We start from the raw sequence: 16,729 nt of genomic DNA, 5'->3' as shown, positions 1-16,729 counted from the left end.
CTGGCTGACTCAGATGGTAGAACATGACACTCTCAAACTCAGAGTTGTAAGTTTGAGCCCCATATTGTGTGTAGAGATTACTTAAAAATAAAATTTAAAAAAAAAAAAAAGAGGATGAAGGAGTAAAAAATACTCAGTTTTTCCTAATACTCTACGCCCCGAATGTAAACAAGCTCTGTAGAAGAAAATGGAAAAATAGTTAATTTACCTTCTGGGTCTGAAGATACACAAGGCTTTCTACCACAGGTACTAACGATGCTGCAGCAACAGCTCTGACATCATCATCAAGGTCCTGAAGTCCTTCAATTATTCTAGTTAAAACTTTAGGCAATAAAGTATTAATTACATCCTGTAAAACAGTACATCAAAATAAATTAATTTTTTCCAATTAAATTATTGTGCTTAAGCATTTTTTATTAAATTTATAAATCCTAATCTTTTTTTTAAGTTAACTTATTTAAGTAATCTCTACACCCAACGTAGGGCTCAAACTCACGATCCTGAGATCATAAGTCACCCGCTCTTCTGACTATGCTAGTCAGGCACCTCATGAATCCCAATCTTTATTAAAAAGGAATCACACGGGGCACCAGCGTGGCTGAGTCAGTTAAGCATCTGCCTTCAGCTCAGGTCATGATCTTGGGGTCCTGGGATTGAGCCCTGCATCAGGCTCCCTGCTCAGCAGGGAGTCTGCTTCTCCCTCTGGCTCCCCCGACCACTAGTACTCACTCTCTAACAAATAAAAATGTAAAAAAAAAAAAAAAAAAGAAAGAAAGAAAGAAAAATAACTTAATAGAAGCCTATGTGTAACTAATCCCATTTGAAAAAGACTACAACAGTACCAAGTACTTTATTATTCAATGTGGCTTAAAACATCAGGACATGTTTTCAAGGTAAGGCTATACTGAGGTGCTGGAACCTCAGCTTCTACTCCTTGTTCAACACCAAGATAACCAAAAGCAGGCAGAGAAGAAGGCAGGGAAGTCATCCTTTCCTGCTTCTCCTAACTCCAACCTATTTTTTCAATCTCCCCAAAAGAGCTAGCCCACCCAGGCTACTCGTATGATCCTACACTACGAAACCTCCCTGAGAACTGGTCTTGCTATAAAACAGGAACAGGTTTTCAAACCTAACAAACCATCTTTTGATTTGTACTTTAATTCTTATTAGCTCCACCTAGTTCTTTGACACCCTCAAGAAGGCAAATCTTGAAATACTGGCTTATCTGTAACATAAAGAATCTAGGAGCATTTCATAGAATTAATGAAAGTAAACTAAGAGGGGAAAAAAACTCTCCCATACATGCTTCAAAAACTGAAGTATTTACCTGACGAACTGCCAAAGCATACTTTATTCCTAGCAAACCACCATGCCTAACTTCCCACTGTTCTTGTGTAAGTAACTTAAGCAGCACATCCACAGTCTTATGAACTCCTGTTTCATTCATGTGTTTTAACACCACACCTAATGTCTGAGCACAAGTTTCACGAACTGGAGCCACAACCTATGAATGAGAAAGGAAGAAAACTCATATTTACAAAAAACTTTTTCTGCTGAATTTGAAATTTGATTGGGCAAAGCCTCCTTTTGGTGACACTTACTTCATCAGAAACAAAGTCTCCAAATCTGTCTAGTGCAAAAACACAAAGGAGTCTAATAACTAAGTCTTCCAACCACTCTTGATGCTGCTGAATCATCTGTTAAAACAATCATTTTTTAGTTAACAGATCAAGATCGTACTTCACATTGGGGATTGAGGAAACATCAGGTCCAAAATCAAATCTAAAATATTGGGACAGACTATTTTAGTCTGACAATAACCAAAACATAGCATAGTCCCAATTACTACCTTTAATATTAACCACATCATAAATAACAAATATGTTGATTGATTAGGTTCAAACATACCATACCAAAATCTTTAATATTCATGAATTCTATTATGTTACTTGCACTCCGAAAGAAATTAAGAAACTACTCAAAGTTGCTCTGATTTCAGTCTTATCTGTCATGTATCTATTATCTATCCTATTACCAGCGTCTCATGCTACACCATATTGCTCAGTGACCTCCAAACTATTCTTTTATTCCTTACTTTACTTCCCAGTCCACTATATCCTGCTCAAATACTCCTGTTTCTACATATTTTTCCACTCAATGTTTCTGAACTTCTTTCCCATGAACTCATTCTTTCTGTTAATAAACAGACTTCTTCCTAACCTTTTTACTTTCTTCCTCATATTTATCTTTCCATATTTCTTATTATTAACTATTTATCACTTCTATGTCATGGCCCAAACTCTGTTAACTTTCCTGTCTTGGGAAAAGAAGCCAACTATTGAAACTTCATAATAACCAGTCCTTTACTACACTTACCTCTTCTAAAGTGCTATCTCCCATTTTACCACCACTTTTTCCATGAGCTTTAAGGATTTCCCTAAGTCCAGTGCCAGCACCATGCCGAACCTAAAAACAAAGAAAAAAATGTCAGAGACTAAATGCTTAAGAAACTGAGTTTAACTTTTCTTCCATATGAAAAAGGATATTACATTTTTAAGAAATCAGAATAAACTTAAGCAACACTTCAAAAAAATGTTTTTCTTCTGTTATCTAAGAAAAATTATATATATTAATTTCACAATTTGGTTATGTCAAATTGTTCTAAAATCAAACTAAGAACACAATTATTCTAAAATCCTTCTGGGATAATAATCTATTTGGCTGTCACTTCCCTACCCTTTATCTGCATTCAGCATTATCCTCTAAGTCCAACATCGATATTTTAGAAATATATATATTAAAACTAAGTTCCAAACCTACCAGGATAAATGTGAAAAGAAAATAATTCAACTGTCTCATGACTAATGCCTCACTGTCACCCCGTGGCCTTCTGAAGTGTCATCGAAAGAAGGAAATGGGCCACTGATGCTGCACTCATGTATTCAAGACTCAATTTAAGAACTGAATAACTTTAAACAGAAGTACACCAAGGAACAGAAATGCTAAAAGGTATTCCAAAGCAGTGCTTTTTAAATTACCCAGAAGCCAACCAACGCAGGACAGAATGCTTTGAGACCACCAATCCTCAACTTCACTCAGAGGTACTTCACTTTCATCTCTTTTACATATTGGGATCTGATCAAGATTTATTTCTGAGGGGCACCTGGGTGGCTCAGTGGGTTAAGCCTCTGCCTTCAGCTCAGGTCATGATCTCAGGGTCCTGGGATTGAGCCTCACATCAGGCTTTCTGCTCAGAAGGGAGCCTGCTTCCCCCTCTCTCTCTCTGCCTGCCTCTCTGCCTACTTGTGATCTCTGTCAAATAAATAAATAAAATCTTTAGAAAAAAAAAAGATTTCTGAGACTGAAAGAAGTATTTCTGAGACTAAAAAGCTGGTTTGGAAACTACTGCTCTTAATTAAACTGTCCACGTAAAAAAGAAGTTTTTACTATTTAGGAGAGATATGCAAGTTCTTATACTACAGCTAAAAAAAAAAGAAAAGAAATGAACATTCACTAAAGAAATATGACCAAAATGTGTATGGAAGATAAAAATCTGTCTCAAGTTTTCTACTTAGAAGGTGATTGATATGAAGTGCCTGGGTCAGTGGTTCTGAGAGGTACACAAGGAAGAAAAGGGACCCTAACAAAACAGACTGTGCTGGACATGACTCCCTTTATTAGGAAAAAAAAAAAAAAAAAAGTAGAGCTGAGAGAAGCTGGAATGAAGAAATCTTACCTCCCAGGAGGGATTAAAAAGGTCATTGCAAAGTTCTTCACAAAAGCTTTCTAAAGGCCATTCATTTGTCTGAATAAGAAAAACAGAATTACTACTAATCCAAAAGATCTGTTTCATGCTAACGATTTAAGTGTATTTATTTGTAGATCTAGTAATAATAGGCCTTAAAATTTTAAATAAATTTTTTACTAATGAAGTAAAGATACTTATAATAAAATTTCTCTCAATGGCTAGATTATTAAATACTATCTATCGACACATTAGCATGAAAAATTACAAACAATTTCAAAAGACACCTTAGGACATTTCAATAGTACCTCTTCAATTAAGGAAGAACTGTCTGGAATATTATCAATCAAGACTTTGGAATCATTTGCAGACTGATTAATAACAACATTTGCTATTTTTCGTCTCTTTTCTTCTGGTTCCCCATCAGTGCTATCATTGCTAAAAAATAAAAGGCACCATTTAAAAAAGTGAATAAGGAATAATGTGATCCACAAAGAATATAAGAGAATTCATCATTTGAACAAATGTTTTGCCATATTCTACTTATACGGTTTGCTTAAAATTTCATATACCAAGTAAGATTAACCACTTAAAAAGTTTTGAGTAAAATATATTCTCCTAAAAATATATATATGTATATATATTTATATTTATATTTTCCTACCCTCACTGCTAAATGTAAAACAGATCTGTGAATTCTTGCTTTCAAACTGAATCTCAAATCTAACAAGTCTTTTTTACTTCTTCTCAACAACCAGCTCTTCTCCTTTTTAAACTGTCTTGGTCTAACAACCTAAATCTGGCCCAGCATAATTTTACTAGGCTTTTGTACCCTGGAGGAACTAATACACTGAGTAACATACTATAATCATACTAGTTCTTGAAAAAATAGAGGTAACTGACTGATGAAAAATGTTTCCAGAAAATTGGAGGAAATATTATTTTATGACTAGAACAAAAATACTGAGGCTAGCCTCAGTAAATAGTAAAGCATTACAAAAGAGAAGGTAAATAAAAACTATTTTATTCAGTATTAACAGAAAGGAAAATTAGCACGGTTAAGGTATACACAGCATTATTCTCTATAAATATCCTCCCCATCTTAATGACTTATTTGACCAACCATTTTTTCTAAAGGTGGTGAAAGAAATCTGACCCTCCTGAGTATCATTCCTAATTATTATTCCCCTAATTCACTCCCTATTATTCTTCCCCTAGCTCTCTCCAATCTAGCCACAATGGTTGGTCATCATACTGCCCTTGAAATTGTTAGGCATGTTTCTCTTTCCAGGCATTTGCCCTTGCTGTTCCTCTACTTAGAATGTCTTTTCCAAATATTCATAGGACTGGCATCCTCACTCTTTTCTGATCTTTAATGAAAGCCACCTCTGTGAATCCCTCTCGGACCATCCTACCTAAAATTTCAAACTCCCCACAAAACATTTCTCATGTTCCTTCCTTGTTTTTTCTCCTTTGTCTTTCTTGACCCTTATCATTAACAGGATATATGCATATATATAGTATATTTACTTAATTATATATATTTTTTAAAGATTTTATTTTGGGGGCATCTGTGTGGCTCAGTCGGTTAAGCTAACCGTCTGCCTTCAGCTCAGGTCATGATCCCAAAGTTCTGGGACTGAGCCCCACATTGGGCTCCCTGCTCACTGGGGAGCTTGCTTCTCCCTCTCCCTCAGCTTCTTCCCCGACCCCCACTTGTGCTCTCTTTCTCAAATAAGTAAAAATCATTGAAAAAAAAAAAAAAAAAGATTTTATTTTTAAGTAATCTCTACACCTAATGTGGGGCTTGAACTTACAGTCCAGAAATGAAGAGTTGCATGCTATACTGACTAACCCAGCCGGGTGCCCCTCATCTTCCTCATTTATTTTTCCCTCTAGAGAATACCAGCTCCATGAAGGCAAAATTCTTATCTATTTTATTCATCAATGCATCCTGAGGGCCTAAAACAGTATCTAGCACTTAGAAGGCAGTCATAAATATTTGTGGAATGAATGAATTTTAAACTCTAAAAATAAGGTCAAACTATTTCAATATTCAAATATTTGTAAATGTGCTTATATGAACAAAGCCAATAGAAACATTAATTACTATATACAATCCTAGTGAGTTGTTCACTTAAAAAACTTTGTAGTTTAATAAGGCTTCATAAAATTTTCATACTAAAAAAAGCCCCTACCAAACAAAAAAACAATTTAACCCCAAGTAAAAATGTATAGCAAGTAGATTTTTGTTATTTATTCCCCCTTTGTGCCTAGTCTTTAAATAAATGGCATGGACACTTACTTTTTAGCTTTATATGAATGGAAAAAACAAAAGGTTCTGTCACCTGCAAAAAAACTTTTTAAGTTCTCAAGCATTTAATTTATCCTTTACTCAAACACTTCTAGCCCACCACTAAAGATCCTGATTCAACACAGCTAAGTGGAGCATCAAAAACAGTATTTTAATACATTCCTCAAAGTGCTTCAGAAGAAGGTTGTTTTGAACTACTCTGAGAAATGTTGTTCCAAATCATACACAGATACCACTTTTATTACTACATTTAAAAAAAATGAGGACAGTGATTTTGTCTGGAGTTTTTCCTACAACAAGATTAGGTAAACCAACCTACATTATTACCTGCTATTTGGCTTAGCCCCCAGGCTGGAAGATAGATGATGTAATGCTGGGACAGTTCTATATTCACGCAGTTTTCTTAACTTGTGGCCCTTAGACCATCTCTCTCTGACTTCACTGTACTAGCCTCACTTCTGTCTACTCATCCTAGACATACTGTCTTTCTGTTTCTTGAACAGTCTATGATTAAGGCATTTATACTTGTTCTCTCTACCTGGAATGCACTTCCCTTGGAAGAGCTTTAGCCTCCACCCAAAGGTCAATTAGTAAGAAAAAAAAATCTTCATATATAAATTATTCTGGGGAAGCTGTCCTTCTCCCTAGAACCAGTAAATAATCTCTGAAAATTGAGCACGACAATCCAAATGGTATTCCATGACAAAGACAATGTCAGCAAATGTTCTTAAAAATCAAGCAGACACAGATTTAAGTTACAAAGCATCAGGATTTTAAATGAATAAGCAAAAAAAGGTTACTACCTCTTCTCATTAGTTTCCACTGCATCCCTGGATCTCTGTTTTGCAAATAACTTGGCCATTCTTTTAGCTTTGTTCTTTTGTCTATTGCTCATTCCTGCTCGAAATTCTGAGTCAATCAATTCAGCTGCCTGGAGAGTCTAAAAGAACAAAAGAATGCTGTTTTAACTTTGGAAGTTAAAAAAAATATCCACAATCTTAGCCTCAGAAGAGGACTATAACTATAAATTTCACTATATCCAAATTGACCACATTTTAACAGTATCATGCTATTTTGTTGTATGGCTCTACCATAATTTCACTCTCTTCTTCATTTTTCCCTATTCTGACAATTCCCAAAAGATGCTTGTGTTCTTAACTTTTATTGTCACAGATGTGGCACAAATGTAGGATCATAACCCACAGAGAGGGTTTTCACAGAAAAGGTGATACTTCAAAATAACCACAATAATAAAGAAGATGCAGTATAAAGATAAAATGGAATATTAAGCAGCCATAAAAAATGAAATCTTGCCATTTCCAGTAACATGGATGGATCTAGAGAGGATAATGCTAAGCAAAGTAAGTCAGAGAAAGACAAACACCATACGATTTCACTCATATGTAGAACTTAAAAAACAAAACAAAGAAAAAAAAAAAAGAGACAGACCAAAAACGATTCTTAATTATAGAGAACAAACTGATAGTTACTAGAGGGAAGGTGGATGGAAGTATGGGTGAAACAGGTGAAGGAGATTAAGAGTACATTTATCTTCATGAGCTCTGAGTAATGTACAGAATTGCTGAATCAATAAATTGTACACCCCAAACTAATATAACACTGTATGTTAAATTATACCAGATTTAAAATAAAAACAAAATAACAACCATAACACCACCCATAAGTTATAATAAAGAACATCAATATACTAATAGCTATCTGTTGAAAGAACTAAAAATTACAGCCATAAGTGATCCAGCATCCTATAGTCAACTTAGCCCATATTGCTCCTTTCTTTTTTTTTTTTTTTTTAAAGATTTTATTTATTTATTTGACAGACAGAGATCACAAAATAGGCAGAGAGGCAGACAGAGAGAGAGTGGAAGCTCTCCACAGAGAGCCCGAACTGGGGCTCGATCCCAGAACCCTGGGATCAGGACCCAAGCCAAAGGCAGAGGCTTTAACCCACTGAGCCACCCAGGTGCCCCTTGCTCCTTTCTTCTTAAAGCAGTCACTGTCTACTGTTTTTTGCTTTTGTGTTTTTTGGAGTTTTTAAGATTTATATATTCACTTAAGAAAGAGAGAGCACACCCATGCACACATGGGAAGAGTAGGAGGAGAGGGAGAAACTATGCAGACTCCTTGCTGAGCTCAGTGCCCGATACCAGGTTCGAGATCTCACAATCCTGAGATCATGACCGGAGCAAAAACCAAGAACCGGACATTCAACAGATTGCATCATCCAGGGGCCCCTGTCTCCTGTTTTTGCTCTTTTCCATTCATGACATTATAAAGGCTATGAGACAGAAATGCTTTGAACTCAAGCCTAAAAATCCTCTCTGCTCTCAACAACAGATTAAGAGTCAACTGAAATTCACACTTTGACAACCAATCAGGGTCACTCGTATGGATGCCCTGCTATAGTCTTGGTCTAGGGACCACTGGCATAAATATAAGCAGTGATGAACCTAGGGCAAAGGGCAACATTAAACAACTCCTACCACAGGTCCATAACTTATAAGGCCAACCCAACTTGGATCCTGCAAACCTTAAACTGGCTGTTGTCCATTCCATATACAACTATTCCGTCTACAGCCTATTTTCTCTAATATACCCGGCCCACCTTTTTTTGGTATCATACACAATTACCACACTGTGATCACATTACTACATTTTCATCCTCCTTTATTCTATTGTCTTCTTTATTTATTTACACCTTATGCTTCCCTTTGTACCCCATTTCTCTCTGTTCCTTCCTGATGTCATTATACCTTCTGCCTCTTTATACTCTTTTTTTCCTCTAGAATGTTCCAATTACTTTCCTGTCTGCAAAAGTTATTCATAACACATACTCCCTTAACCCTAAAAAAGCTACCAAAATCTGATAGTTCGGAGAATCCAGTATAAAGGCAAAGGCAAAGGTCAAAAGAATAGAAGGTAAAATGTTTCATGACTACAAAGCAGGAATTCTAAAAAGGACTAGAAAACCCTAAAAGATATTGCAGGGGCAAGAGGAAAGAATACCAAACCGCTCGAATGGTAATATTTCATTTGCATGTGAATTTTTCTGAGGAGACAGTCATAGCTTTTACTGTTGGGACGACATTAAAAAAAAAACAAGAAAGAAAGAAAAGGGCAGAAGCAGCATGTAGGCATCCAGTGGAAATTGGAATAATAGAGAAAAGGGAGGAATGCAGAGCAAAGTTATGGTACAGCCAATACTACAACAGAGCACGAAGCTATCAAAAAAATGTGTATAATCGATCTGTATATGCTGATACGTTCAGCTATATGAAATGGGAAAAGGTAAATATGGTTTTAAAAGACACATATACTCGTGTATATATGTATAAGTAATTTATAAAGGGTTGTCTGTGGGACATGACATGGGAGTCAATTACTGAAAACTTCTTTTACTTCATACTGTATACTTTTCTGCACTGTTTGAAAGTGTCCTTGTTACCATGTCTGTTACTTTCTCAAATAAAAGAATAAGTCATAGCTCTAAAGATTTTTAGTACCATCATACTTGCCCTTACTATCTTCCACATTCTCAAAGCATTTTACTATTTTTTTTCCCACTAAAAAACAAAGGAAAAAGCAACTAGGATCTCTCAACAGCAGTAACTCCTAAAAGATCCCCCACAGCTTTTATCTAATAGTCAACTCAGAGTCTGCAAGGTAGGTTGAACTTCTGTCTCTTAAGAATCTGGTGTTAGGGGCACCTGGGTGGCTCAATGGGTTAAAGCCTCTGTCTTTGTCTCAGGTCATGATCCCAGGATCCTGGGATCAAGCCCTGTGCATCATCCGGCTCTCTGCTCAGCAGGAAGCCTACTTCCTCCTCTCTCTGCCTGCCTCTCTGCCTACTTGTGATCTCTGTCAAATAAATAAAATCTTAAAAAAAAAAAAAAAGTATCTGGTGTTAGAAATCCATTTAAGAAGATACTAAAATATGATGGTACAAGCAGCAATTAGCAGAAGAACAGCATTTTTTTTTTAACTGCAATTAAATGGCAACATGAGCCAAAACCGTTGTGTTATTACTTGCAATCGAACAACCAAAGATTTTACCTACAGGTTGTTTGTTTACAAGAGCTGCTGAAGTTGGTGTATAATCCAAATCTTCATCATTGAAGAGTTCTTCAGTACTCATTCCAATGGCTTCTCCCATATTAAGACCAAGTTTCTTCTGCAACAGTTTCCTCTGGCGTGCTATCCTCTCTTTAGGATCCACTTCACCTTTAAACAGAAAAGAAATGCATTTCCTCTAAATTTCATTTAAGAAGTTTTCTACTAAATGAAGACCAAACTTGATTAAAAATTTTAACTATTGAAATTACAACAAAACAAACCATACTCACAATCTCTTTGAGTCCTAACTATGATTAAAAAATAGTGTTCTAGCTAACAAAACACTCTAGGACTTTTCATTGACCTATCCCCCCATTGCCCTACTGTTAATTCTCAAATATATATAAAATGAGATCCATTCCTAGAGAAATAAACTGATTTTATTTATTTTTTCTTTTCTTTTTTTTTTTTAAAGGTTTTATTTATTTATTTGACAGAGAGAGATTACAAGTAGGCAGGGAGGCAGGCAGAGAGAGAGAGGAGGAAGCAGGCTCCCTGCGGAGCAGAGAGCCGGATGTGGGACTCGATCCCAGGACCCCGAGATCATGACCTGAGCCGAAGGCAGTGGCTTAACCCACTGAGCCACCCAGGCGCCCTTATTTATTTTTTCTTAAGTAGGCTCCATGCCCAATGTGACTTTGTTTCCTTTGTGCGAGTGAACTAAAATCATGTCTTCAATCAAAACAACCTGAGTATTTCACTTTCCCCAAATGGGAACTCGATGCTGGGGAGCTACGTGCCAACTCCATGTGGTTTATACATTCTCATTCAGCAGGTCATAATCTTCATATTCTTAGTACCACCTATGGGCCCCCAACATAGCAAGGATATGGAGAAACCAAAAATCCTTTTTTTTTTTTTAAGATTTTATTTATTTATTTGAGAGAGAGAGAGACCACAAGTAGGCAGAGAGGCAGGCAGAGAGAAGTGGGGGAGAAGCAGGCTCCCCGCCAAGCAGAGAGCCCAATATGGGGCTCGATACCAGGATCCCGGGATCATGACCCAAGCCAGAGGCAGAGGCTTTAACCCACTGAGCCACCCAGGCACCCTGAAACTGAAAATCTTGTCCACTGCTGGTGTGAATGTAAAATGGTATACCCACTATGGAAAACAGTATAGCAGTTCCTAAAAAAATTAAAAATAGAAATACAATGTGATCCAGTATTCCTTTTCTGGGTATATAACCAAAAGTAATAAAGGCAGGGAATCAAAAAGATATTTGTATACCCATGTTCAAAGATAGCAGCATTGTTTACAATAACCAAAAAGTAGAAGCAACCCAAGTATCTACTGATGGATGAATATACAAAATGTGGTATAAACACACACTGGAATATTACTCAGCCTTAAAAAGGAAGGAAATTCTGACATATACTAGGACATAGATGAATGCTGAGGAGATTATGTTAAGTGAACCAACCCAATTACAAAAGGACAAAAACTGTTAAGGCTCTACTTATATGAAGTACCTAGAGTAGTCAAATTCATAAAGACAGAAAGTAGAATGGTGGTTGCCAGGGGCTGGAGGGAGGGAGGAATGGGAACTGGGGTATAGTAATCCCCACTCATCTGTGGTCTCACATTCTATGGTTTCAGTTACCCACAGTCAACAGTCCAGAGGCAGATGATCCTGCTTTCGACATATGGTCAGAAGGTCATTAGGCTAACAATAGTAGCCTAGCACTTACACCACGATCTCTATGTCGTTCACCTTACTTCATCTCATCATCTAAACATTTTATCACCTCACATCATTACAAGAAGGGGGAGTATATTACAGAAAGACATTTCTAGAGAAATTTATATAATTTTTATTAAAGTATATCATTATAATAGTTCTATTTTATATTATTGTTGTCAATCTCTTACGTGTAATTTATAAACTAAGTTTTACCATAGTTCTGTATGTATAGGAAGAAATAGTACATACATGGTTTGGTAATACTAGTCCATGACACGCACACAGAACCCAAAATCAGACTTCTCATTCCAGGGAAAGGAGGAAATAACCTACACAACTGCAAAGGAAGATCAGCCTAGCACCTACACTAATCATGTATGCATCCTTCATGTATGAGGAAACAAACACAGATAAAAAGACATGTAAGAAAAATCTAATTAGAGAATTTTAAATGAGCACTAATCAGCAAACTGCAACTTAACAACATTAAAATCTGAGCTGGCCAAAAACTGGGGTTCCCAATCCTTGTTATGTATTAGTTACCCGTAGAGGTTTTTTTCTTTTAAATACAATGTCCTAGACTTCAAGCTGTATTACAATGCCATAATCATCAGGACAGTATAGTACTGGCATAGAAACAGACACAGAGATCAATGGAACAGAACAGAGAACCCAAAAATGGACTCTCAACTCTACGGCCAACTAATATTCAACAAAGCAACAAAGAATATCCAATGGAAAAAAGACAGTCTCTTCAACAAATGGTGTTGGGAAAATTGGACAGCCACATGCAGAAGAATGAAACTGGACCATTTCCTTACACCATAAACAAAAACAGAGTCAAAATGGATGAAAGACCTCAGTGTGAGACAGGAATCCATCGAAATCCCAGAGGAGAACACAGGCAGTAACCCTTGCAACCTAAGCTGCAGCCATTTCCTGCTAGACACATCTCTAAAGACAAAAGCAAAAATGAACTACTCAGACTTCATCAGGATTAAAAGGTTCTACACAGCAAAGGAAACAGTCAACGAAACAAAAGGCAACCTACGGAATGGGAGAAGACATTCACAAACAACGTATCAGATAAAGGGCTAATATCCAAGATCTATAAAGAACTCATCACACTCAAAACCCCCCAAAACCCACAAAAAATCCAGTCAAGAAATGGGCAAAGACATGAACAGACTTTTCTCCAGACAGTGGCCATACAAATGGCCAACAGACACATGAAAAAATGTTCCACATCACTTGGCATCAGGGAAATACAAATCAAAGCCATAGTGAGATACCACCTCAGACCATTCAGAATGGCTAAAATTAACAAGTCAGGAAACAACAGATGTTAGTGAGGATGTGGAGAAAAGTACCCTCTTACACTGTTGGTGGGAATGTAAATTGATGCAGTCACTCTGGAAAAAGGTATGGAGATTCCTCAAAAAGTTAAAAACAGAATTACCCTACAGCAACTGTACTACTAGATATTTATCCAAGGGACACAAACATAATTATCTGAAGGGGCACATGCACCCCAAGGTTTACAGCAGCAATGTCAACAACAGTCAAAATATGGAAAGAACCCAAGAAGATATGAATAGACATTTTTGCAAAGAAGACATCCAAATGGCCAACAGACAAATGAAAAAGTGCTCAACATCACTCGGCATCAGGGAAATACAAATCAAAACCACAATGAGATACCACCTCACCCTGGCCAGAATGGCTAAAATTAAGAAGTCAGGAAACAACAGGTTGGCGAGGATGAAGAGAAAGGGGAACCCTCTTACACTGTTGGTGGGAATGCAAGCTGGGGCAGCCAGTCTGGAAAACAGTATGAAGGTTCCTCAAAAAGTTGAAAATAGACCTACCCTACAACCCAGCAATTGCACTATACTAGGTATTTACCCTAAAGCTACAAATGCAGTGATCCAAAGGGGCACCTGCACCCCAATGTTTATAACAGCAGTGTCCACAACAGCCAAACCATGGAAAGAGTCCAGATGTCCATCGACAGATGAATGGGTAAAGAAGATGTGATATATATACAATGCAATATTATTCAACCATCAAAAAGAATGAAATCTTGGGGCACCTGGGTGGCTCAGTGTGTTAAAGCCTCTGCCTTCGGCTCGGATCATGATCCCAGGGTCCTGGGATCGAGCTCCATATCGGGCTCTCTGCTCAGTGGGGAGCCTGCTTCCTCCTCTCTCTCTCTCTCTCTCTCTCTCTGCCTGCCTCTCTGCCTACTTGTGATATCTCTCTCTCTCTCTCTCTGTCAAATAAATAAATAAAATCTTAAAAAAAAAGAAAAAAATCTTTAAAAAAAAAAAAGAATGAAATCTTGCCATTTGCAATGATATGGATGGAACTAGTTAGCGACTTAAGTTAGAGAAAAGACAAATCCCATGTTTTCACTTACAATGTGGAATTTAAGCAACAAAACAGATGAACATAGGAGAAGGGAAGGAAAAATAAAATAAAAACAGAGAGAGAGACAAACCACCAGAGACTCTAACCACAGGAAACACAGGGTTTCTGGAAGGGAGTTGGGGTGGGGGGTGGGATAACTGGATGACGGGCATTAAGGAAGGCACTCGATATAATGAGCACTGGGTGTTACAGGCAACTATCATACTATATGTTAACTAAATTGAATTTAAATAAAATTTTTTAAATAAAATAAAAATTAAATAAATACAATGTCCTAGAACTCTCTGCAGAGCTATTAAATCTGAATCTCAAGGATAAGACCCAAATACATATTTTTTTTAAGTGACAATGGTGACACTGACTTTTACTCCTGGATAGGGGCCAATGATCTCTCATATGAGTACAACAGTAAAATCAGTAAACAAAACTTACTGTTTAGAGAGAATTTTTTTCAAATCACTAAGTTTTTGAAATGACTTCTACCTCCCTTATTAGAAAAACTATGCTTTTCTGGAACTTAACCAAATTCTCCTCTTCTTTCCCCAAAATAAGTAAACTACAAGTGACCCTTGGACAAGACAGAGATTGGGACATTGACGCCCAAAGCAGTTGAAAATCTGTGTATAACTTTGACCCCTCCAAAACTTAACTACTAATAGCCTCCTGTTGATCAAAAACCAGTAACATAAACAGTTAATTAACACTTATCTGTACATTATACACTATATTCTTAAAATAAACTAAGCTAGAGAAAACATTAAGATCTAAGGAAAATTCATTTACAGTACCGTATTGAATTTACCGAAAAAAATTTGCACATAAGTGGACCTGCACATTTCAACAACCTATGTTGTTCTGAGGTTAACCAGAGATCCTTCGATAGAAGCTATATTATGCAAGAGTAAATGGCTGTTTGACATTTTTTTTAAGATGAATGAGTGATCATTTCATTAACTTAGCTAGACAGATGTGTCTGAGTAATTAATTTTATTAGCAACAGAAACTGTTCTGTTTTGGTTTTAGTCAAAAGAGCAACTTACTTACAGAAACCCATTAAAAACATCATTTTTTTCTACTCAAGGCATCAATTCTGAATGGCCAAAAATTTTATTTTATATCCAGATGGATTCTGTAAGTTTAAAGACAATGGGACGATTTCCTTTCCAAGATTTATCTTTTCATTTTTAGTGTTTGCTCTGGTCACCAGCATGAGATCCAATTATTTAAATTTTTAAAACACATGATAAAAAGAAAGCTGTCATAAAGCCTCTCAAATGTCCAGAATTATGAAAACAGTATCAAAAACTGTACTAATCCTCGCTTTTAAAATTTATTCGACCCAGGATCTTGGGATACACTATGATTTCTCTATAATAAAATGCCTGCTGAAATACTAATATGTAACTTATTAACAATTTATAGATTATGGTACATATTCACTTAAAAGGAGGAAAATATTCATATGGTATAGTTTTAGACCAAATACTTTTGCTTGTCTTCTCCACCCACTATGCCTCCCCTTCCCCAACAGCAAATGTCTATCAAATTATATTTTGTAACATCTATGAAGATTTTGCATGACTGATATGTAGCATACAAAGTGATAAATCAGCCTGAACACAAACATTTCAAACTTTCTTCTACAAGACTACTACATACCTGATTTTTCATCTTGTACTTCAAATTCTGCACCAGCAGATCCCAAAAGTGATGCTCCATGCTGTAATAATCTACATATATCAAATCGGTCAAAATTCAATCGATCTGTAGTAGGTGAATCTTCCATAGCACTTTCTGAAGTAGATTCTAAATGAGGTTGAAAAATATTTAATTCAATCATAAAACCAGGTGCAGAATGAAAGAAAATAGCCACCTGTGGTGGCCATGTAACATTTTAAGGAAAGTAAAAGGCAGAGGAAGTAGAAAAACTATTGTGGATTTATTTACAATCAGCACTTATTTATGAATAAACTATTTAATTGGTGGTTCCTCTTGTACAAACTATGAGAATATTGCTGGGTGTATGTATAGCTGTTTTTCATTACAAAAGCACATTATTCTAAGAAGAAATGGATCCCATAGTGAAATGTTTGTTAAATATTATATTGTATTGGGACGCCTGGGTGGCTTAGTCAGTTAAGCATCTGCCTTCAGCTCAGATCACAATCCCAGAGTTCTGGAATTAAGTCCTGCATCAGACTCCTTGCTCAGTGGGGAGACTGCTTCTCCCTCTGCCTCCTGCTCTCCCCACTTGTGTGCATGCACTCTCTCTCTCTGACAAATAGATAAATAAAATCTTTAAAAGACATTATCTCCATTTACTGTTTAAAACTTTTTAAGATTTTTTATTTATTTATTAGACCCAGAGAGAGAGATCACAAGTAGGCAGAGAGGCAGGCAGAGAGAAAGAGAAGGAAGCAGGCTCCCT

The 16,729-nt window shown here is 36.5% G+C and overlaps 1 protein-coding gene across 1 annotated transcript in view; it reads right to left on the bottom strand.

Annotated features, from left to right (window-relative positions):
* Positions 1-16,729, bottom strand: part of BTAF1 (B-TFIID TATA-box binding protein associated factor 1) — a 97,241-nt gene that overhangs the window by 57,657 nt on the left and 22,855 nt on the right. The window contains exons 4-12 of the mRNA XM_044240097.1: positions 15,961-16,107; positions 10,135-10,298; positions 6,863-6,999; positions 4,054-4,183; positions 3,737-3,805; positions 2,377-2,466; positions 1,602-1,697; positions 1,328-1,504; positions 209-349 (exon numbers count right to left, since the gene is read on the bottom strand). Of these exons, the coding sequence (XP_044096032.1) occupies positions 209-349; positions 1,328-1,504; positions 1,602-1,697; positions 2,377-2,466; positions 3,737-3,805; positions 4,054-4,183; positions 6,863-6,999; positions 10,135-10,298; positions 15,961-16,107 (1,151 nt within the window). The remainder of the gene's footprint in view (positions 1-208; positions 350-1,327; positions 1,505-1,601; positions 1,698-2,376; positions 2,467-3,736; positions 3,806-4,053; positions 4,184-6,862; positions 7,000-10,134; positions 10,299-15,960; positions 16,108-16,729) is intronic.

The sequence above is a fragment of the Neovison vison genome, chromosome 2 (assembly GCF_020171115.1).
Source record: "Neovison vison isolate M4711 chromosome 2, ASM_NN_V1, whole genome shotgun sequence".
Taxonomy (NCBI): Eukaryota; Metazoa; Chordata; class Mammalia; order Carnivora; family Mustelidae; genus Neogale; species Neogale vison.
The sequence above is the reverse complement of the archived record's forward strand: the minus strand, read 5'-3'. Positions and strand labels throughout refer to the sequence as shown.